At 66.1% G+C, this 21,194-nt stretch overlaps 2 protein-coding genes across 12 annotated transcripts; one reads left to right on the forward strand and one right to left on the reverse strand.

Moving 5' to 3' along the window:
- Nucleotides 1–315: 315 nt before the first annotated feature.
- On the forward strand, nt 316–10,400 carry SYTL1 (synaptotagmin like 1). 6 transcript variants are annotated; one of them, XM_087761142.1, is made up of 16 exons: nt 4,380–4,535; nt 5,076–5,343; nt 6,333–6,629; nt 6,922–7,067; nt 7,142–7,250; nt 7,574–7,613; nt 7,970–8,069; nt 8,260–8,354; nt 8,571–8,693; nt 8,780–8,946; nt 9,030–9,132; nt 9,239–9,400; nt 9,473–9,551; nt 9,624–9,723; nt 9,808–10,013; nt 10,117–10,400. In XM_087761142.1, the coding sequence occupies exons 3-16, from the start codon at nt 6,382–6,384 to the stop codon at nt 10,254–10,256; spliced, it is 1,818 nt and encodes a 605-aa protein (XP_087617268.1). In that variant the 5' UTR covers nt 4,380–4,535; nt 5,076–5,343; nt 6,333–6,381; the 3' UTR covers nt 10,257–10,400. The 6 variants fall into 6 exon arrangements, with proteins under 6 accessions (XP_087617273.1, XP_087617268.1, XP_087617270.1 ...); XM_087761144.1 differs by having other exon boundaries at nt 5,150–5,343; XM_087761145.1 differs by having other exon boundaries at nt 5,260–5,343.
- MAP3K6 (mitogen-activated protein kinase kinase kinase 6) lies at nt 10,393–20,166 on the reverse strand. 6 transcript variants are annotated; one of them, XM_087761136.1, is made up of 28 exons: nt 19,431–20,166; nt 18,799–18,938; nt 18,092–18,115; nt 17,482–17,669; nt 17,196–17,364; nt 16,895–17,001; nt 16,613–16,783; nt 16,187–16,299; nt 15,876–16,035; nt 15,582–15,732; nt 15,304–15,411; nt 15,183–15,232; nt 14,961–15,056; nt 14,562–14,649; nt 14,347–14,480; nt 14,141–14,268; nt 13,905–14,041; nt 13,619–13,724; nt 13,301–13,458; nt 13,015–13,195; nt 12,778–12,940; nt 12,328–12,493; nt 12,046–12,231; nt 11,822–11,927; nt 11,327–11,573; nt 10,980–11,235; nt 10,793–10,869; nt 10,393–10,690 (listed from the first exon to the last, which is right to left on the reverse strand). In XM_087761136.1, the coding sequence occupies exons 1-28, from the start codon at nt 19,708–19,710 to the stop codon at nt 10,597–10,599; spliced, it is 3,984 nt and encodes a 1,327-aa protein (XP_087617262.1). In that variant the 5' UTR covers nt 19,711–20,166; the 3' UTR covers nt 10,393–10,596. The 6 variants fall into 6 exon arrangements, with proteins under 6 accessions (XP_087617262.1, XP_087617264.1, XP_087617263.1 ...); XM_087761138.1 differs by having other exon boundaries at nt 10,394–10,675; XM_087761137.1 differs by having other exon boundaries at nt 10,395–10,690; nt 14,562–14,646.
- Between the last annotated feature and the right edge of the window lie 1,028 nt (nt 20,167–21,194).

The raw sequence follows: 21,194 nt of genomic DNA on the forward strand, positions 1-21,194 counted from the left end.
CTCTGCCTGGTCAGTGGAGCCCTGCCTGGCCCTGGGCCCTGGGGAGGAGGGTGCTTTTTTGGAAGATAAGCCCCCTCGTGCAGGTTGGTCCTGTTGAGCTGTTCCCTTTCCACAGTCCTGTCTCAGGCATCTCTTGGATGGGGTTTTTTGGAGGCTGGGGTCCTTTCCCCTGCCAGCACAGAGCCCCCCGTCTTCCCTTTCCCTGCAAGCTGTTGGGGAGGGGATGCGTGTGTGGGGCCTGGGGCTGCCGGGAGCAGCGGAGAGCAGAGTGGGATGCGAAGAGCCGGCCTCATTTTCCCCTCTCCCAGCAGGATACCGCTGCCTCAACTGGGAGTGAGGGAAGCTGGGCCTCCGAGCTGCGTAACGATTGCCAATGCAGTGGCCGATTTTCCGTTGCATCTGATATCCAGAGGCCAAAGCTGCGCAGTGGGGGAAGCAGATCAGCCTTAAAATTAGGTTGTGTAGAAGGCTCGGGGATTTAACGGTGCAGCCATCTTACAAGACACCACCTGGATCCTCTCCTGCTCAGCCCCTCGATCCAAACCACGCTGTTCCTGCGGCTGCGTTAGCTCCAGCCCCTGCTTTGGCTCCGGGGCTGCAAAACGGCAGCTGGGGGGATGGCAGGCAGCCTCCGAGTGGTTTATCCTGCACACGTCTGCCGCTGCAGCATGAGGTGAGGATGCAAAACCCCCCAGGAACGTGCTCTGCCCAGCGTGCGTGGCTCTGTACGGCTGTAACCGTCCTGCTGGGTCCCTGCTCGCCTCCCAAGCGTGGCAGGATTTTTCTAACCTGCTTCTGCTGCCCGGGGAGCTGCAGGGAATCTGGCTGGAGGTGCGCGGGAGCTGAGCCACACGGGTCAGGTCATGGTATTTGGGGATTATAGGGAAGCAGCCAGGCTGAATGTGCCAAGATAGTCACACTCGGGTGCCTGGGGTGCTTGCAGCTCTCCGGCCGCGGCAGGCGGCTGGGCTGTGCAAGCCCTGCTCCTCTCATTTTTCCCTCCTACCTCTCAGCATGGCCAGCCCAGTCCCGGGAGGGACGGAGGCTGCAAAGCGGGATGGCAGGATCCATCCCAACCTGCCAAATGGCCTGAACTGAATCATCAGAGTGACCTCGCTGCCTCCTGCCCTCTGCCCTTGCCCGGGAGGCAACCGATCCAGCCCGGCAGCCACGGTGCTGTGGCTTCTTCAGTGCAGGGAGTGGGGCTGGGGGTCCCTGACCTCCCCGCGGGGACGGGGGAGCAGATGCCCCATCGCCGGCTGTGCCGCCGCCACAGCGCTGGCACGGAGCCGCCTTTGAAGCAGGGTCACTTTGCTGCAGCTGGCCGGAGGGGAGGGGGCCCCCGTTTCTTGTCCCTTTAGTGGGGAGGGGGGTGCATCCCAGGGCTCCCTGGGGAGCAATATCAAATTGCACTTAAGCATTTGCACGGTGGAAGTTTTTGAAAATGCCAGTGGCGGTGGCTGAGCTGCCTGCGGCCATGGTGCCTCCGGGCTTGGCGCCTCTGAGGCTGCAGCTCCCTCCTCATCCTCGGCCACCCCGTTACCCATGTCGTTTCCCAGGCGGGGGAGGGGAAGGGGGTGCAAGACCCAACGCTGGGGCTCTTGATGCCTGTGTCTTCCCCGGCAGGCCTCACACATCATCCCCAGCCAGAGCCAAAGGTGGAAACGCTGCAAGGTCCCTGCTCTATTGCAGGGATTAAAAATTAAGAGGGGGCTGCAAGCAAAGAGCCCCCCAGCCTGTGGGAGCCAGGCTCCATCCCCGCCTGCTCAGGGAGCGCTCGAGCAGCACCTTGAAGGCACCAGGAGGGCTGAGGGCATGGGGAGCCGAGGGGGACGGGGCCAGACAACCCCAGCACTGTGGGATGTGGCGGTGTAAAAGCGATGGCAGAAAGGGAAGGGGGGGTTTGGGGCTGGGGGAGGCTGCCGGGGGGTGGGGTGTCTGTGGGGCAGCTTTGGGGTGAAAACCCCCCCTGGTTTGCAGAGATGTTTGTGTCCTGCAGCTGGTGCCTGGGGGGGACTGGGCATCTCCTGCATCCCATGCCTGCGCAGGCTCCATGCGTCAGGACGAAGCCCTGCCCTCCCCTCCGGGGTCCCCGGGGGAGGGACCCCCATCCCTCCCAGCCTTCTCCCCACCACCACGCTCCCCTCAGCACCTCCTGGCCAGGGGGCGGCAGGCTGGGGCCGCTCCAGGGCCCCTGTCCCTCTGGAGATGCTCTTGGCAACTGGTGGCCGTGGAGCTCAGCTTCTGCAGGAGCCTTAAAAGCCTCTGTTTGCCTGAACGCCCCCAGCCCTGCAGCCCACCCTGGTGCCCTCAGCTGGTGGTCTCACAGGGGCTGCCAGGGTGCTGCTGCGGGTGCTGCCGCTGCGGGTGCTGCCCCACTCCCCCCCGCAAACCCGCTGGTGGGTGAGATGCTGCCAACGCTCTGGCGCATGCTCCCTGCCTGCCTCAGTTTCCCCCCGGGAGACCCAGGCTTGCCTGCGCCTCACAGACCCAAAGAACGAGTCAGCGGTGGGAGCAGGGCTGAGGAGCAGGATGGGACTTGCTTCTCACCCCTGCTTCCTGAACGCCCAGTGCAGAAATGAGGCAGAACCTGTTCTGTGCACCCGCGGGGATGCTGCCAGCACCCAACACCTGGCAGCCAGTGGACAGAAGCAGGCTTTGCTCCCTTGGATGCTGCTCTGGGATGCAGCTGGAGCCGTGCTGCAGGCCACGGCGGCTGCCTGGCTCGCTCCAGGGTCTCTGCAAGGAAAACTGTCCCCGAGAGCTGACCCAGCACCTTGCTCACCTTGTGCTGGTGGCCGGCGTGTTCGCGGGTGTCACTGGGCTGACGCAGCCTCCAGCCACGACCGCCCTGGGCGGAGAGAGGCACTGAGGGAGGCTCTGCTCCATGGGCGCTGCAGTGCGACAGCAGCTGCGGCTGAGACCCAGCAAACTCACTGCCCCTCTGGGTCACCGGGAATGGGGTCGGGACGCTCCACAGGATGTGACCCACTGCTCCCCCACACCTCTGGCCACGGGGTTTGGCTCTGTCTGTCCTGTGCCGAGCACAAGGCTGCCCCGAGCCGCCTGCCCTGGCCCTGAGGAGGAGCACTGCCCAGTGAGCAAGCCCACCACCGAGGTGGCAGGTACCATCCGTCCATCCCTTCCACCCATCCGTCCATCCATCTCCAGAGATCCAGGAGCAGGGGACGGATCCTGCCACGTCCTTTCCTGTCCAGCCTCAGCTGATAAACATTTAGGGCTCTGGACGTTGCTGGTATGAAGGGTCCCCAGGCCGGGACGCACAGAAAGGGCTGGGTGCCCACCCTGGGTGACCTGGAGCAGAGCCACCAGCCTGCGAGCAGCCTCCGTGGGGACATGGCAGCCCCCGAGCCATCGCCCCCACAGAGACCTGGCCACGCTTGCTGCATTTCCAGAGCATCCATAGCAGGGACCTCGTCCCTCTGGGGTCTCTCCCCACTGGAGATGAGCAGCAAGCGCCCTGCAAGGGGAGGAAGGGGAGGGCGGCCGACAGACAGACAGAGCTGTTGCTGAAGTCTCATTTCCTTAGAAACCACGCTAAAAATAATCCCCTTTTCTTGCGGTCCTGTGCTTGGCATGTGCTGCCAGGCTGCTGCCACTGCACCCCACTGCAATGCCTCCCCCAGCAGCGCTGCCGTCTTGCTGGGTGATGGCTGGAGCCTGGCAGGGAGCCTGATACCCCCCAGCTGGCCGCCCTTCCCCTGTGATTGAGGGAAACTGAGGTACAGGGCCCCCTGTGCCAGGGAAGGATGCTCCTGCCCTGGGTACTGGGGTTTACTGCTGCCAGGCATTGCTGGCTTGATCCTGCGTGGGGCTGAGCACCCAGGTTTGTCCTGGGTGGTCAGGAGCCCCCGGACCTTTGGAGCAAGATGGGATTGTGCCAGGCAGGATGGGAGCCATGGGGCTGGGGGTACCCATGGGATGGGGGCCCTGCAGAGCCCCAGGGACCCCGCACCACCCCACACTGGGCTTTTAGGGTGTGTGGGGCTGCAGGGTGCTGTGGGGAGGGTGGATTTGCCCAGCAGAGACCAGTCAGCCCAGTCCCCCCAGTGCAGCCCGGGAGCTCTCCCAGAGCTGCTCTGGATAAGGCACCCCGAGGCCGCACCCTGCCCTGCGCTCCCCAGAAACCCCTGGGTGAGGATAGGGCGGGGGGGGGGGGGGCGGGGAGGGTCTCCCACCCCATCCCCATGCCTACACCCCTGGCTTCGAGTCTCCACCGGGCTTGGGGACCCCCTACCCCGGGGTGCTTCCCCTCCGCACCACCCCTTCCCGGGCTGCGTGACGCCTCCCAGTTCAGCCCAGTTCAGTCCCGTCCGGCGGGTGCTGCTGGCTCCAGTCCCTGCTTTCGTGCCGCCGGGGCGAGGAGGCGCTTGCTCGCCTGCGGTTGACTCAGCTCTAGGCCGCCAGCACCCAGCCGAGGGTGGGGACCGGGTGCCACCCTGCCACCACGAGGGTCCCCGTGGGGTGCTGGGAGGGGACGAGCCACCGTGACCCCCACACACAGCCCTGGGCAGGTAAGGGCGGCTGTGGGTGCTGACCCCACTGCTTGCCCCACAGCAGGGCTGCACCAGCACCCTGGGGTGGGGGGGTGGGGGGGCTTGGGGGTCTGGCTCCTCTCTCCCTGCTTGGGGGGCTGCAGCCCCCCCCACTGGTCCCCACCAAGAAGGGATGGGGGCTCCGGCACCTGAATTTCTGCAGTGCCCTTTTATCCTCCCCACCCTGTGCCAGAGGCCTGGGCTGGCCGGTGGGGCTGGACAGGGTCTGAGGCCACGGTGATGGGCTATGGGGTCCCTGGGGCAGGGAGGAGGGTGGGGAGCACGGGGGTGCAGACCTGGGCTGTGGTGGGGGTGGCTGGGGCCTGCCAGTCCCCAGGGGCTGCAGGGGGGCACTGGGGGGGCTGAGCCTGGGTGCATTTTGGGGGGGGGTGTTGCTTTGCACCATCCAGTGCTGCCCTCCATCGCGGCGGGCTGCCTGCAAAGAAAAAAGGGAGGTGCGCACCCTCCAGTTGTGGCTCACTGGGGAGGTTTAACTGGTTTGACTGGTCTCCTGTGCAGGGTGGGGGGCCGGGTGCCCAGCACCCCTCCACACGCCGGCAGGAGCAGGACGTGGGTGCTTGTTTATGTCCCAGCTGCACCCACCCACCGGGGTCCCCGTTGGGTCCGGGGAACCGCAGCAGCATCTGGGCCAGACCTGGGTGACTTTTTTGGGTGCTGGCTCTGTTCCGGTGTGGGGGGACAGCCCCGTGCACTGCCAGTAAACAGGATACGAGCGGGCTGCGGCGGGGAGGCAGCAGCAGCATCGTCCCAGCCCCGGTGACAGCCGGTACGTGTCCCCCCAAGACACACACCCCCCGCCCCCAGCCCTGGTGCAGCCTGGCTGGGTGCAGGGTGCTGGTGGGTGTCGCAGGCTCCCCCTGCCTAGCGTGGGGAGTGGGGTGCTGGGGGGGTCCGGGTGGGGTGGGGGGTCCCTGGTGCTGGCTTGGGCAGGGTGGTGTCCGTGGTAGGGTTGGCACCCAGCCCGCCCACCGGCACTGGTGTGCTCAGATCCTGCGCTGGGGTCCCTAGCACTGAGGAATGTCTGAGACCCCCCAGGGCTGGGACAAAGTCACCTTCGGGCTGGGGACAGGGCCACTGGTGTCCGAGTCCCAGGGTGGAGGTGGGAGCCCCACAGCTGTGCCAGGGAGCAGCCGTGCCGGTGCTCACATCCCAGCGGGGCGCCCGGGGTGGCAGGGGGCCGGGGGCGGCAGGGCTGATCCTGCCCCATTGCTGCTGCAATTTCCTGCCCTTGGCATCCCGTGCCGGGCAGCGCTTTCCCAACACCAGGGCCAGGAAGGGCAGTGGTGAGGCAACGCCAGGCAGTGGGGCAAAAGCCCCTGCCGCAGCCACCACCCTGGGAGCTGTCATGAGCTGAGTACGGTCTCAGCCTCGTTCGGTCTCAGCCCATCATGGAGGCAGCCAAGCCCCCTTTTGCCACCTATCTCAGTGCCGTGGCACCCAACAGAACCTGTGGGACAGCAGGCAGGGGCAGAGCCGGCCTTTGCAAACACCCTTTGCAAACACGGGCTGCGGGCAGAATCCCAGCAGTGGGCAGGGCTGGCCCTGGCACGGGGCCGGCAGTGGGGCCTGGCAGCAGGAGGAGCGGCAGGGCTTCCCTGAGCCTGCCTGCAGCCTGCCTGTGGCATTGCCTGTGCTCCTTCCCTTGGTGCCCTCGGCATCATCCCACCCCTCGGTTTGTCCCTGTTAGGGGCCCTGGGGGTATTTGGGGTGCAATGGGGGGAGTGCATGCTGAGCTTCCACTCCATCTCTTTGCAGAGGGTCAGGATGATTCCCACCCCAAAGTGGCCCTGCAGTCCCTCTCCAGATGCTGGTATCGCTGGTGCATGCCCGGCACGCTGAGCCCCTGCCACCGCAGCCCCCCGCTTCTCAGCACCCGCCTGGGCCAGCGCCCCGGGGTGCCCCCACCGTGCCCCCCTGCCCCGCCATGGCGCTGGAGGTGGGGGCCGAGGCGCTGCTGGACCTGAGCTTCCTGACGGAGGAGGAGCGGCGTGCCATTGCCGAGGTGCTGCGCCGCGACTGGCAGCTCCGCCGGCGCGAGGAGGGGCGCATCAGGTGAGGCTAGGGACCCCCTGCTCAGTGTCACCCTTGGGGACAGAGCAGCCAGGCTGGGGGTCCCCTTTCCCCTGAGGATGAGGGCACCCACTGAGCCCGGCCAGGGTGAAGCCCCGCGGTGGGTAACACCAGAATCAGGAGTCCCAAGCCCCCTGGGAAATGGTGGCTGCTGTCCCCAGGGCCAATCACGGTGGCTCCACCAGCTGCTTGGGAAGGGTGATGGGGACGGTGGCACAGGGGTTGATGGCAGCACTGGGGTAGGGGGGAGCCAACGCTTCCCTCCCACTGCCAGCAAGCTCCGCAAGTCAGTGTCAGACCCCGTGCGGCTGAGGACCCTCACCGGGGACTGGTTCTGCGATGCCCGCGCCCAGCGCCACCGGCACCACCTGGGCTCTGACCTCGTCCGCGCCTCCATCCGCCGCAGGAGGCGGCCCCAGGGTAGGCGAGGGACATGGACGCGGGGGGACACCGGGGGCCAGGGCTCAGCCCGCTGAGATGCCTGATGTCCCCAGGAGAGAGGGACTCAGAGTGTGGCCCCAGCCTGGGCGAGCTGGAGGGCATCAGTGAGCCACTGGCAGAGGAGAAGGAGGATGAGGATGGTGTGGCAGAGCAGGAGGAGAGGTGAGGGGGGGCTCTCACCCCATGGGTGCCCCAGCGCTGGTGGCATCTCTTATCCCTGCGGTGGGTGGCATGGCCCCGGGATGCCCAGAGGGAGCTGGGGAAGTGGGAGCAGAGCCCGTGGCGGAGGGGATGGCATGGTCAGACCTGCACTGTCCTGGCATCTGTCCGCTGTCCTGGTGTCTGTCTCTCCCCCACCCAGGGGGTTTTCTGCAGCCCTGCTGGACCCCGGCTCTATAAATAGCTGCAGGGATGCAGGGAGGGGAGAAAGTGCTCGTTAGCCTGATGCCTTGTCAGGAGAAACTAATTATCGTCTCTTTTCACAGCCCCCCTACGGAGGAGGCGCAGGCAGCTGCAGAGCCCCAGGTCGGTGCCTGGCGTGGGGATTGAGCTGGCACAGCAGAGCCTGCAGCCGGTACCCAATGCCCTGGTGATGGGTTCAGTCAGTGAGGGAGCCTGGACCCCCCCAGGCTGCTGTGGCCCCAGAGGGGGGGAGCTGCGGTGTCACCCCAGGAGGGTGCTGCCTTTGGGGCCAGCCTTGTGCGCAGTCTTGCAAAGTATGATCCTGAACCCCGAGGTGTGGGGAGTGATGGGGGCGTCCCATGGGACATCCCCCACCCTGTCCCTGGGGACCCAGAGGGGCTGCACTGAGGGGAGCAGGCGGGGGAGAGGAGGGTGCCTGGGCTGTCCGTTTTCACCCTTTCTCCTATGTGCCACCTCAGCCCAGCCCTGCGGCCCCGGCTCTGGAGGAGACCCCAGTGTCACAGCCCCCATGGCAGGGTGACGTCTCGGTGAGGGAGCAGGACATCCCAGCCCAGCCAGGTAACCAAGATTTGGGGGGCGTCAGTGCCCCCAGCGCTGCTTACGGGCCTCTTGCCTCCTCCCAGCCCCCTCATCCTGGCCCCCCATCCCTTGCTTGCCTGCTCACTCCACTTGCTGAAAAAATGGGACCCCCCCATTCCTATCCATCCCTGCTGCGTCGGGACCCCCCGCCCACACCGCGCCCTTGCAGGTGACACAGTAGATGAGAACCCCTTTGGCACATCCAGCGCAGAGGAAGACGAGGAGGAGCCCGACTCCGCACGCAGCGGCCCCGATGCTGGGCAGGTGGGATGGTGGGACTGGAGGGGCTCTATGGGGCTGGAGGGGGATGTATAGGGCTGGGGGGACTGTATGGGGCTGTCTGGGGCGTGCAAAGCTGGCACGGCACGGGCTGTGCCCAAGCACCAGGCACTTGCTGGGAGCTGGGTGCCCTCAGGAGCCCGCACTGGGGATGGGGTCTGGGGGGGTGGTGCTGACCCCCTCTTTGCTTTGCACTTCCAGGGGCCGGGGCCCCCCCAGATGGCTCAGGCATCCCCGGGTTGGGTGCCCCCACAGAACAGCCATGCGCCCCCGAGCAGCCTGCTGACCACCAGCTCCTCCGTGTCCAGCCTCAGCTCCTCCACGGTACAGGGCTGGGGGCTGCAGGGGCGGGGGGGTCGCCTCTCCAACCCCCATCTCCGGGGCCCTAACCCTGTCCCCCCGCCCCACAGCTGAGCGGCAGCCTGATGAGCCTGTACAGTGAGGGCGAGCTGGGCAGCGTGGCTGTGCAGGGCTGCGTCCAGTTCTCCCTCCGCTACGACCTGGCCAAGAAGGAGCTGCAGGTCCACGTGCTGCGGTGCCGTGAGCTGGCCGAGGCCAAGAAGCAGCGCTCGGACCCGTGAGTGCCCCGGCCCCGAGCAGCGATGCCCGGGCAATGCCCATGGTGGTACCCGTTGCATCCACCCCATTTTTTGGCTCCAGGTACATCAAGACATACCTGCTGCCGGATAAGTCCAACCGCAGCAAGCGCAAGACCACAGTGCGGAAGAGGAGCTTGGATCCCATCTTCAATGAGACCCTCAAGGTTTCTAACCCTGCTTTGGGGTGGTTTTGGCAGGGAGTCCGCCTGGTTCAAGGTGGGATGGATGGGTGGGGGTGGATAACCTCACCCTGTGTCCCCTCCCCACCAGTACAAGCTGGAGAAGAGGGACCTGCAGGGCCGGACCCTGAACCTCTCGGTGTGGCACCATGACAGCCTGGGCAGGAACCTTTTCCTGGGGGAGGTGGAGATCGCACTGGCCACCTGGGACTGGGCCAACACACGCCCCGAGTGGTTCAACCTCCAGCCCCGAGTGAGTCCACAGCCTCCCCCAGCCCATCCTCCCCCCAGCCACAGCCCCCCATAACCCCTCCATCCTCCCCAGATGCCCATCTCCTCGGATGGCCTCACCAGCCGGGGCAACCTCAACTTGGCATTGAAGTTCATCCCCGCTGGCTCAGAAGGTGAGAGGTGCCTGCGGGCACTGGGCGGGGGGTCCGGCGTGGCAGGGTGCCCCTGACCCCTCTCGCCTGCAGGCGGGGGGCTGCCACCCACGGGCGAGCTGCACATCTGGGTGAAGGATGCTCAGAGCCTCATCCCCCTGCAGAGCGGCACCGTGGATGCCTTCGTGCAGTGGTAAGGCGGGGTGGCACCCTGGGGGCAGCTGGAGGGGCTGGGGTGTGTGTGTGTGTGTATCCCTCACCCTGCTGTCACCCCCAGCTACGTGCTGCCGGATGACAGCAAGGCGAGCCGGCAGAAGACGCGGGTGGTGAAGCGGAGCCTCAACCCCCTCTTTAACCACACCATGGTGTACGACGGCTTCCAGGCCAAGGACCTGGCCGAGGCGTGCGCTGAGTTCACCCTCTGGCACCACGAAGCCTTTTCCAAGCGCCAGCTGGGCGGCATCCGGCTCAGCCTGGGCACAGGTGAGGGCGGGGGAGCCCCGGGCACCCCGGGGTGCTCCCGGTGGCTTGGACAGGGTGGTAGCAACAGTGTGGCCGGGGAGTGACGGCAGTGGTCTCTCCACAGGGAGCAGCTATGGGTTGCCGGTGGGCTGGATGGACTCGACGGCGGAGGAGCGGGGGGTGTGGGGATGCCTGCTCCAGCAGCCTGGGCAGTGGGTGGAAGCACTGCTGCCCCTGCGGACCAACCTGGTCCCCCGGGCATAGCCTCCAGCCCCCATGGACCACCCAGGGCCAGCGAGACTACAGGACTTGGGGGGGGACGGAGCTGCACCCGGAGCATCACTGTGTGGGGCTGGGGTCTGTGCCCGCCCCGGCCTTTCGGCAGCAATGAAGTGGCACCAGAGGGCACATTTGGCGTCTGTCTATTGCTGTGGGCACCGTACCCTGACTTGTCCCTCCAGCGTGGGGCTGGAGCCGCTGCATCCGCCTGCTCCCAGCATGAGGCTGTCCCCTCCGTCACCATCCTGCCAGCCCCCGTGGTGGCAGCCCTGGGGCTCCGGTGCCTGGGTTGCCTGGGGTTGTGTCACAGCGCTGGGGCCAGGACTCACTCCCCTTCCCACTGGGTGAGGGTCCGGCGATGCTCCAGGATGGCTGCCCAGAGGCGGTACGCTGGCCCACGCCTGCTGGGACATGGGGGGCTGTTGGAAGGAGGAGGCCAAGCCATGTCTCCCCACCCAGCGTTGCCACCCTGCTCTCCCCACCCCAGCCAGGCCAGGAGGGGCAATGCGGGCTGCAGGTACCTGATGCCCACGTAGAAGAGGTCGTCACGGGTGGCACAGTCCAGCAGGTCCCGCAGGGTGAAGCCGTGGGAGAGGAGCTGTGGGAGGGTGTTGGGGGGCAATGCTGGGGGGCTGCCCTGCTCATGCCAGCAGGGCCCAACCCCCAGCCCCCACATAGCTCCATGTGCCCAGTAGCCACGGGCCTCACCGTGGCTATGGTGGCCGGGTCCGTGCCGTGCTGCTGCAGCCACTCAAGGAGGAGGGGGTCAGCCTGTCCCTGGTGGGGCTGGGGGCTCAGGGGTGACTGATCCTGCCCCAGGGTGAAGCACCCCGGGGGGTCCTCCCCGTGCCCCACACTGTGCTGGGGCCGGCTGGGGACTGCAGTGTCATCATCCCCGGAGCGAAGCACCCGCTGCATCAGCCACTGCCACTCCTGCTCCTTCTTGGCCAGCTCCTGGAGCAGCCTGCGGGAGCGTGGGGCACAGACTGGCACCCGGGGGGTGGCACGGACTGGCAGCCAAGGAGACAGAGGCACAAGGACCAGTGAAGCCCTACCTGCCTGTCTCCATGCGGAGGTGGCAGAGCTGTGTCACCAGCACCGAGGGTGCCTGCAGAGAGGGCAGGGGGTCCGCCCGGGTGCTGGGGCCAGTGCTGAGCCCTGAATTGGTGTTGAGCCCCGAACTGATGCTGTCCCGCTGGGGCTGGCTCCTGGGGATGGACAGCCTCGGTGGCATGGGGTCGTCCTCGTCACTCGTGTCCTTGGTGCCATCCTGCCCCAGGCAGCCAGCCTTCGGTCCCAGGTCTATGAGGGCAGAGGTGGTGGTGGGCACAGAGAGGTGCCCACTGGCCTTGGATCCCAGAGCATGGGGGACAAAACGGGGAGCTGGGCCCAGCCAAGGCTGCCCCAGTGCTGGCTCCCCCCTCATAGTCCTTTCCCAGCAGCCCAAAGTTCCCCAGCCCACCCCAGGCCAGCCGCCCTCTTCCTCCACCCACCCAGCCATGGTGGTGGGACCCAGACCCACATCCCGGCCGTCCCCCAGTGCCACCCACCTCTCAGCAGCACGGTGAAAGCCGCCTGCACTGCCTGGCTCACGGCATCGTCCAGTGCAAACATCCAGTGGGGTTTGATGTGATGCCTGCGCAGCACCCATCTCACCTGGAAGGGGCAGAACTGTGCCAGGGCATTGCTGTGCCAGGGCATCACCTCCACTTGGGCATCACCGTGCCAAGGCATCACCCACTCATCGCCCTACCACTCCACCCTGGGCACTCACTGCTGCCTGGAAGCTGAAGAGGGGAGCCTGGAGGTGGGGGAGGCTCAGCCCCTCCGCCCACAGCCGGGTGTGCAGTGCCAGGAGGTCCTGGCGCAGCTGGTGCTGGCAGGGGCACTGGATGTAGCTCCGCAGGCAGCTCAGCAGCTGGGCAAGATCCTCCGAGCCCAACCTCGCACCCACTGTGCTCTAGGTGGGCAAAGGAGATGATCAGGGGCTGCCACCATGCCCACCCTCTACCCAGCTGCTGCGCAGACCCCCCCACCCCAGGCACCCAGCACCCACCTGGCTCTCCTCCAAGGCAGCGATGATGCCCGGCGCCTCGACGGTGAGGATGCGGTACAGCGTGGCCCGGCGCTTGCTGTCCTTCCGCAGGAGGAACCCGTCCCCGATCTCCTCAGGGGAGGACGAGCGCAGGCTGTGGTTGGAGCCGGCCGAGTCCTGGGTGGTGCTGGTGGGAGGTGGGGAGGGTTGGCACTGCCCCCCCCAGCCTCAGGCATTTAGGAGTGTGGCCCCAGGGTGGGCACAGCCTTTGGGCTTGGCAGAGGGCATGGGGGACCTCCTGCAAGCCTCCCAAGCCATAACGGGGAGGAATGTGATGCCCTGGCACAATGAGGGAGCATCGCGGGGTGCAGTGCTGGGACGTGGCAAGCGGAGTGGGTGTCATGGGAGGCAGAAAGCCACCCCCCCCACACCCCAGGTCCCTCCATCACCCCCATGTCCAGGATGCCCTACCCCAAGTAGCTGCGGCTGGAGGCTGCCTCGCCAGGGTGGCAGGGGAGCAGGGGGCTGCCCCCTGTGCCCCTCCCTGGGGCGTCCTGCCTGGCTGAGGAACATCCCCTGGTCCCATCAGTGCCCTCCACATCCCCATCCTGCTGCTCAGAGTCAGGGGGATCACCTGCCAGGGAGATGATGGAGATGGTTATTTAGCAGCTCATGCCAGGACCCCTCATCCTGCCCCCCCAGACTCACCCCTCACCAGGGGCATGGGCCGGCTGCGGGCCCTCCTGATGCCAGCAAGGAAGGGCTCCTGCAGCAGTGCTGCAGCCGTCGCCCGCTCAGCCGGATTGGCCTGGAAGCAGCGCAGGATGAACATCTTGGCTTCGTCCGACATGGACTCGGGCACCTCCGGGTGCATCTTGAACATGCCCACCTGGAGGGGAGGCACTCGTGGGGGCTGCAGAGGTACAAGCCACCCCAGGGAGGGCAATTTCAGGGCTGCAGAATGCTCCCATCCCCTGCCCAACCCCATGGATACCTTGAACATTGCAGCCTGGGGGCTGCCCAGCTCGTAGAAGGGGGGCTTGCCCGTGGCCATCTCAATGATGGTGCAGCCCAAGGACCAGATATCCGCTGGCTTCCCATAGCCCCACGGCCCCTGGTCAATGATTTCTGGGGCCATGTACTGCAGGGTGCCTGGGGAGAGGATGAGGAGGGTGGAGAGGAGCCCGTATCCATCACCTAAACTCCCCCTTGGGGGGGTCCTCCTTCTCCCCATGCCGGGTGCAAAGGATGCAGACTCCAGCATTGCCTGGTCCGCAGCAGCCCACTGCCCCCAGCCCCAGGCTGCCCTTACCTGTGAAGGTCTCGGCGCTGGGGCTGATGCCTGCCAGCCGCTTGGAGGTACCAAAGTCGGAGATCTTCAGTACCCCGCTGTACGTGTTGATGAGGATGTTGTCTCCCTGGTGTGAGAAGGGCACCCCGAAATAAAACCAAGCCACAAAAAGTTCCTGGAGCTCGAGCAGGGCTATTGGGCATCAACCCAGCAGCTATGGGCACAGAGGGGCAACTGCCTGGTGCCCCCCGAGATCAGGGGGTCAGGCCTTGTGCCCCAGGATGGGCGATGCCCCCCAACCCCTCACCTTGATGTCGCGGTGCACGATGTGGTTATCGTGGAGATAGCTGAGCCCGTCGAGGATCTGGCGGGTGTAGAAGACGATGGTGGGCTCGTTGTCCTTCAGGGGTCCCCACTTGGAGCGCAGCAGGGACGAGAGGCTCCCTGGAGACAGGGCATGGAGGGGGGCAGCAACCCCATTTAGACCCCGCATATGGCCACGTGTCCCCCTTTACCCCAGATCTCATCCCCACCACTGCCCACCTCCCGGCACCTCCTCCATGAAGATCTTGATGAAGCCATCCTGGCTGACGGAGCCCAGGTACTGCACGATGTTCCTGTGCCGCAGGTGCTTGTGCAAGGCGATCTCCTCGTGCAAGGGCTGTGAGTACCTATGTGGTGGGACATGGGGGTGAGGGGCTGCCCAGCGTCCCCCGGGACCCCCCGGGACCCCCCAGCATGGCACCTACCGGCTGTCCCGCTCCGGGATCTCCTTGATAGCAATGCGCACTTGGTTGCTGAGGCAGCGCCCAGCATAGACGATCCCGTACGTCCCCCTGCCCAGGACCACCCGCTCGCCCGCCTCCGAGTACTCGTAGCTGTACTGCAGGCAGAGATGTGGGTTGGCAGCCTGTGCCACGCAGTGCCCCGTGTCACCCCATGCCACCCTGTGTCCCCATCTCACCTCCAGGACGGGCTGTGTGGGGCTGGGCACCTCCTCGCCGCCCACTGCCTGCTTGGCCAGGAGGGACTGGATCCAGTCGCAGAACCTGCTGGCAGGAGGACAATGGTCCTGAGCCCCAGTGAGGATGCTGGGGACCCAGCCACTGACCCCCGGCACAGAGGGGCTCCTGGTCCCCCTCCCAGTCTGTCCCCCACCAGTGGCACAGGGGGGTCTGTGCCACTCTGCTTTGTGGGACCCAGCTGCAGGGGTTGGGTCCCTAGGATCCCTTTCCCCTAAAATTAAGGTAGGGAAGAAATAGCATGCTCCCATTCCTCCCCGCTCACCAGGGCAGTGACTGGGGGTCCCCCACGCCCCCACCAGCAATGTGAGGGTTCCTGTGCCCCCCAACCCTCTGCTCACCACTGGCAGTGCTGCTGAGAGGGGAAGTAGAGCTGGAAATCCTCCTCCATGTGCATCACATAGAGGAAGCAGCCCCGTTCGTCACACTTGCAGATGCTGGAGGGAGAGGACCCCCACCCCATCAGCAGTGGGGCTGATGCTGCCCACAGGGTGGGCAGAGGGGCTGCAGGCACACGGGGGCATCCTCGGTCCTGCTGGCAAGCGGACCCGGGACATGCTCACCTGACGCCCCGGATGGCTGTGGCTGCAAAGGTCCAGCTCGATGCCGCCTTCTGCAAGAGAAGGGGCAGGTGAGGAGGGGGTCGGTGGGGACCCCCCCAGCCGCCCCCAGCCCCATCCCTACCTCCTCCGCGGGGCAGACAAGGGCAAGCGTCAGTGTAGGCTCCTCCATGCCACCATGCAGTGCCAGCTGGGCTGGCCGCAGGACCTTGCTGAGCTCCAGGACCAGGACCTGTGGCAGCAGGGGGCTGCAGGGTGAGCCCCCCCACCTGCCGGGTCCCCAGCCTGCATCCCTGCACCCCCATCCTGCCCCCTGGGTTGGCACTGGTGGGCTGCTCGGTGCCTCCCCACAGCCCCGGTGAGCCCAGGGACAGCCACCCCGGGCTCAGTGGGGCCCCTCACCGGGCAGCACGGCGTGGCGACGAAAGGCTGGCATGCCTTGAGGAGGAAGCCCAGCCAAAAATCAGCCAGCTCCTGCCGGGCAGAGGGGACCTGCGGGCTCCTCTGGAAGTGTTTGTAGAGCAGGAAGGTGTCCATGACCGAGATCAGGTACCTGCAGGGATGCGGGGGGCAAGAGAGGAGAGAGAGATGTCCCCCACACCCCCTAAAAGCCCCTAAACCCCATCCTGGGGCACAGCCACCGGGGACTGGAGGCCCAGTCTCACCCAGGTGGGCACACGCTGTGCTGTGCCATACCAGCCCGGTGCATTAAGCTTGTAGAGCTTCTCAGAGGCTTGGATGACTTTGCCGAGGTCGTTGGCCAAGATGCCGGCTCCGAGGCAAAATCCCACATCCCAGTAGTAGTGCAGCTCCCCCGGGCTGCCCTTGCGACCCTGCAGGCAGCTCAGCTTCACCCCTGGAGGTGGGAGCCAGAGCCCATCACCCCTCTGCCAGCAACCCCGCACCCAGGCACAGCCGCTCCGGGGGTGCCTCGATGCCAGTGGACCCCAGTGCCTGGTCCTGATCCCTGGTGGGTCCTTGTCCCCAACCTGCGGGTGGGCACCCACCGATTTGCTGCAGCTGCACGGAGGTTTCAAACTGATGCCCAGCGGCCACGAGGAGGACGGCGGCATTGATGCCTGCGTGGAGGCTTGGCTCCACCTCGAAGGCTTTGCTGTACCTGGTCAAAGATGCTGGGTGGAGGGCATGTCTGCTGCCACCCCCCTGCCAGCCAAAATGCGGCTGCCTCGGGGTCCTGGAGCTGCCCCCGATGATGGGGGAGCACTCCCAAACCAGAAAACCCCAAAAAAGAAGTAAAAAAGTAAAAGCCCAGCAGGAATTAGCACCACCTGCCTCTGTTGCTGCTGGTGGGGGGGTTGAGTGTGGGGCTGCACTGCCCGGAAAGCCCCCAGAGTCCCTGCGAACCCCCCGGACAGGGGCATGAGCAGGCAGGTGGCTTCCAGCCCTGTCCCCGGCCCTGTCCCCAGCCTCACCAGTAGAAAGCCCGGTCCCTCATCTCAGTGTTGGTGAGGCCAGAGCTGATGAATATGTCCTTGTAGATGCGGCCGCACAAGCAGAGGAGGTCGGGCGCAGCCCCCTCCCCGCGCTCCACCACGGGCAGCAGCACCGACAGGGCCTTCTCCCGGTCCCCGGCACGATTACGTCTGCGCACACACGACTGGCACTCAGCAAATGGCACCACCAGTGTGGCCCCTCGGTCCCCCAACCCCATGCCATTGGGGTGCCCAGGGGGTGTGTGTCCCCCCACTGCTCACTGGCTGAGGGCGAAGGCGTAGTGGAAGCGGACATTGTGCTGCTCAGCCACGGTGCAGGTCGGCAGCGCCTGGAGGGTCTCCACCAGTGAGATGATGGCATCGTAATCCTGCAGGGACAGCGGCGGGGCTGAGCCAGTGGCCCCCGTGCTGCCCATCCCCAGCTCCACAGGGCAATGCTCTTCCTGAACCAGCCAAGCCCTGAGGGCTGCAAGCTCCACCGAGCAAGGGCAGGCTGTGGAGCATCCCCCCGGGCTGCCAACATGGTCCCCGGCACCTCGCCAGGATGTTTAAATCCCCTCACCTGCACGTCGCGGTAGGAGAGGAGGAGGTTCACCACGATGTCCAGGCTGAGCAGCTCCACACTGTCCAGGCGCTGCTGGATGCGGGCCAGCTCCTGGCTCAGCTGCTCCCCTCGGTACATCTCCCGTGCCCTCCGGATATCCTGCCGGATCATCTCCCGAAAATACCCGCTGGAGATGGGGAGCAGAGACATGGGGCTTTTGGGGTGGTGGCAATTCTCTGCCAAGCCCTGCGAGCCCACGTGGGCATGGGGGTTTGCCTGCAGCCGGAGGGGTGGGCAGCAGTACCAGGAGTCGGTGGGGATCCCCTCCAGCAGTTGGACGAGCCGGGCTGCCAGCGGGGTGAAGAAGGTCTCTGTCTCGAAGCTGGGCTGGAAAAGCTCCGTCAGGCACTTCATGTCCCCGGTGTCACAGCAGACGACCTTGTTCTGGGGTGTCACCGCATAGGGGATGAAGGTGTAGCTGCTGCAGAGGTCCTGAGAGAGGGGAGAAGGGGTGAGCGGCTGTGCCAGCCGAGCTGAGAACCCCTCTACTCATGTCATGGACCAGCCCCTTCTCCCCAAGTCTGCCCATGCTGTCTGGACGATACAGGCCATGCTAACACAACCACCTTCCATAAGTCATTAGCACGGAAAGACAAAACAGCTTTATCTCTGACTGCCATTATTATGCTCCAGAGTGAACACCTCTGGTTCTCTTCAAAACCAGGTACACCTCTCCATGCTGCTGCTCCTGGCACTTGCTCTGAGCGAGTGACAGACCCCCAACTCAGATTTTGGGAGAGGTCTCGCTCCTTGTCTGCAATGCCACCCTCTGAGGCTGGGGAGAGGCAGCTCAGGGGAAGAGAGGGGCTCAAACCCCCCAGCACTGCGGCAGCGAGCACGGGGACAAGACGTACCGAGTTCTTCTGGCAGATGTCCTCCTGGGGAGAGAGGGAAGGAGAAGGGATTTAATGAGTGTCCCCGGCAAAAGAAATCAGCTGATTTCAGGCTCAGGGATCGGAGTTACCTGGAAAACAGCCAGGGACAGCGAGGGACACCAGGGCCAAGCCGCAAGGGCGGCCGGTCGCCCCCACACCATGAGCGTTGTGTGTGGACCCCCCTCCCGGGGCAGGGCTGCAAATGCAGCCGGCTTCTGATCCGAACCTGGCACAGGGAACGGGTCTCTGAACGGGTGCTCCCCCCGAGCCAGGACAACATTTGGGGACTATTTGGATGTGCTCCCATCTGCATTTTTTTCCCCAAGCAGCAAGAATCCCTCCCACTGGCCCCTTCCGTGCGGAGGGTTTTGCTTCCAAGGAACTGGCTTTTCCCAGGGAAAAGCACCTCTTCCAGAATTCCCAGCCAGCTGGGGCCATGGGAACACCCAGCACCCTGCACCTGGGTCTGGGGCTCACTGAGGTCCCAGCCACCCCCTCCTCATCCTATCCAGGTGCAGGGAAATCTTTGCCAGAGCAGGATGCGACCACAGGAACTCAGCTGGGCTCAGGGGAGGGATGGAGATCCCCTCCTGCCGGCATGGATGCTCCAGGCGCTTGGGGCTATTCCCACCCTGGAGAAGCAGTACCCGGGGGGCCGGGATGTCCCTGTCCCCGTCCCTGCTGACCTGCAGGGCCTGGAGGGGGGGCAGGTCGGCCTGGCAGCACAGCAGGATGTTGTGGGACATGTTGAAGCTCTCGCGGATGCCCAGGTGGTAGAAGAGGGAGGGCTGGCAGATGGAGTCACTCAGCTCCACCACGGCCACGTCTGCGGGCAGGACGGCGGAGATGCTCACAGGACTGGCGCCAGACCCCAATTCATGGGGCAAGGGAACCAGCCACCCCCTGGTTTGGGGGGTCTGCATCCCCTAAGAGAGGGGATGGCCCTGGCCATCACAGCGCCTGAGGCCACAGTGAGGGGCACCCACTTGCCCCCAGCACAGGGTTGAACCCTGAGCAAACCCTCCACAAAAAACACCCTTTCTGAAATCACACCCGCGTGTTTAACGCCAGAGAGGAAGATGTCTCGGCAAATGTCCAGCCACCCTGGAAAGTAAACAGGAGAAAGGCAGAAAAGCAAACAGTGAACCACCCAAGCACACAGCCAGCAGAGCTCCGCTGGGAGCTGCACAGGGAATAGGGAAAGTCTCGGCCCAGGTATTCCCAAACAGCTGGGATAACCGGGCGGAATAGCAGGGAAAGAAGGGTGATAGAAACCCCACGCTGGGGATGCCGCCAGCGGAGCGGGTCGCATACTCACCTGCGTTGTAGAAGTGGTCAAGAGTGGTAGTGTCGCCCAGTGCCAGGGTGCCGAAGGGCAGGGTGTGCAGGCGTGCCTGCAGGCCGCGGCAGGCGTCGCGCAGGCTGCGCAGCGCGGGGCATGTGGCTGGCTCACAGCCCAGCACGCAGACGACACTCAGCGCCCGCCGCCCACCTGCCCGTCCCGGGGTCCAGCACACCGGCCGGCCCGCCGTGCCCGCCACAGCCAGCGGGTCCTGCCAGCAGCTCCCAGCGACCGGAGGGGTACCCCGCACCTCCATGGCTGGGGCAGCCAGACCCACCGGGGGGCCTGGCACGTAGCACCGGGAGAGCCCACGCCCTGCACCGGGCTGCCCTGCTCCTTACCAGGGGAGCCCGCGCCCTGCACCCGGCTGCCCTGCTCCTTACCGGGAGAGCCCGCGCCCTGCGCCGGGCTGCCCTGATCCTTACCGGGAGAGCCCGCGCCCTGCGCCGGGCTGCCCTGATCCTTACCGGGGGAGCCCGAGCCCTGCGCCGGGCTGCCTGCGCACGGTGCCCCGTTCCCCACCGGGAGAGCTCCCTACCAGCCCGCCGGCACCGGACGGGTCCGCCCCGCTCACCGGGCTCCTTCCCGAGCTGCTCCGCACCGGGGCTGCCCCGCGCCGCGCTCCGCTCCGCCCCGCTCCGCCCCGGGCACCGGGCGCCGCTTCCGCCTGTCCCGGCCGTGAGTCAACGGCCCCCCCGGGACGGACACGGACACGGACACGACACGGACCCCCCCGGCCGCATCCTGTCCCCCGACGGCGCCGGTTGCAAAGGGCCGGTTGCGAAACAGGAGTGACGGGAAGGGGAAGGGGAAGGGGGGGCCGAGGGGGCCGGGGGGATCCGGGGGGGCCGGGGCCGGTTCCTCCTCCCTGCACGTGTCACAGCCGAAACAACGGCCCCAAAGTCGCCGGGGTGGAGGGGGCAGTGGTGAAGCGAAGCCGGGGTTCTCGGGGGGTCGAGGGGCCGGGCAGCGCCCCCCGGACCTCCATCACATCCCCCGGCCGGGGCGAGGGGCCCGGGAAGGTCCCCGGGGGCTGGAGAGGGGATGGAAACGGCTGGCGGGCCGGGCTGGGGAGGGGGAGCTGCGGGCAGAGCTGCGGGCAGAGCTGCGGGCAGACAGGGGACAGGCTGGCACAGCACCCTGGCCTGGGCTGCTGTGCAGGCAGACAAGCCACCGCGCAGGCAGACAAGCCACCGCACAGGCAGACGAGCCACCACACGAGCCACCATGCAGGCAGACAAGCCACCACGCAGGCAGACAAGCCACCGCGCAGGCAGACAAGCCACCACGCAGGCACACAAGCCACTATGCAGGCAGACAAGCCACCATGCAGGCAGACAAGCCATCCCAGCCTTGTTCCCACGGCAGGGCCAGGCCAGCCCCGGGCAGGAGGGAGGAGTGGGGACAGCGAGCGCCTGGGGACAGTGGGGCATGGAGCTCTGCCTGCTCAGGCCTGCTGCTCAGCCCCAGCACCATTTCAGGGAAGGCAGAGCCGGGGGTTGGTGGCTGCGGAACACACCGTGCCCGGCTTCCCCGCTGCCGCTGCAGGAAGGAACGCGTCCCTCCTCCCCATCACTATCCCTGGGGTGCCCAGCATTAGTGGGGCTGGCTGTGGCCACAGAGGTGTGTGTCCCCCTCGAGCCCTGGCCCACGCTGGTCCAGAGCTGGGGACCCCAGCCCAGCAATTCCCCCAGTTCTTCCAGCCTCAGCCCGCGGCCACCCCTGCCCGCTGCAGCCCCC

This window comes from Nipponia nippon, unplaced genomic scaffold (assembly GCF_047370975.1).
Source record: "Nipponia nippon isolate SJK-2023a ecotype South Korea unplaced genomic scaffold, ASM4737097v1 scaffold_23, whole genome shotgun sequence".
In the NCBI taxonomy this organism is placed as follows: Eukaryota; Metazoa; Chordata; class Aves; order Pelecaniformes; family Threskiornithidae; genus Nipponia; species Nipponia nippon.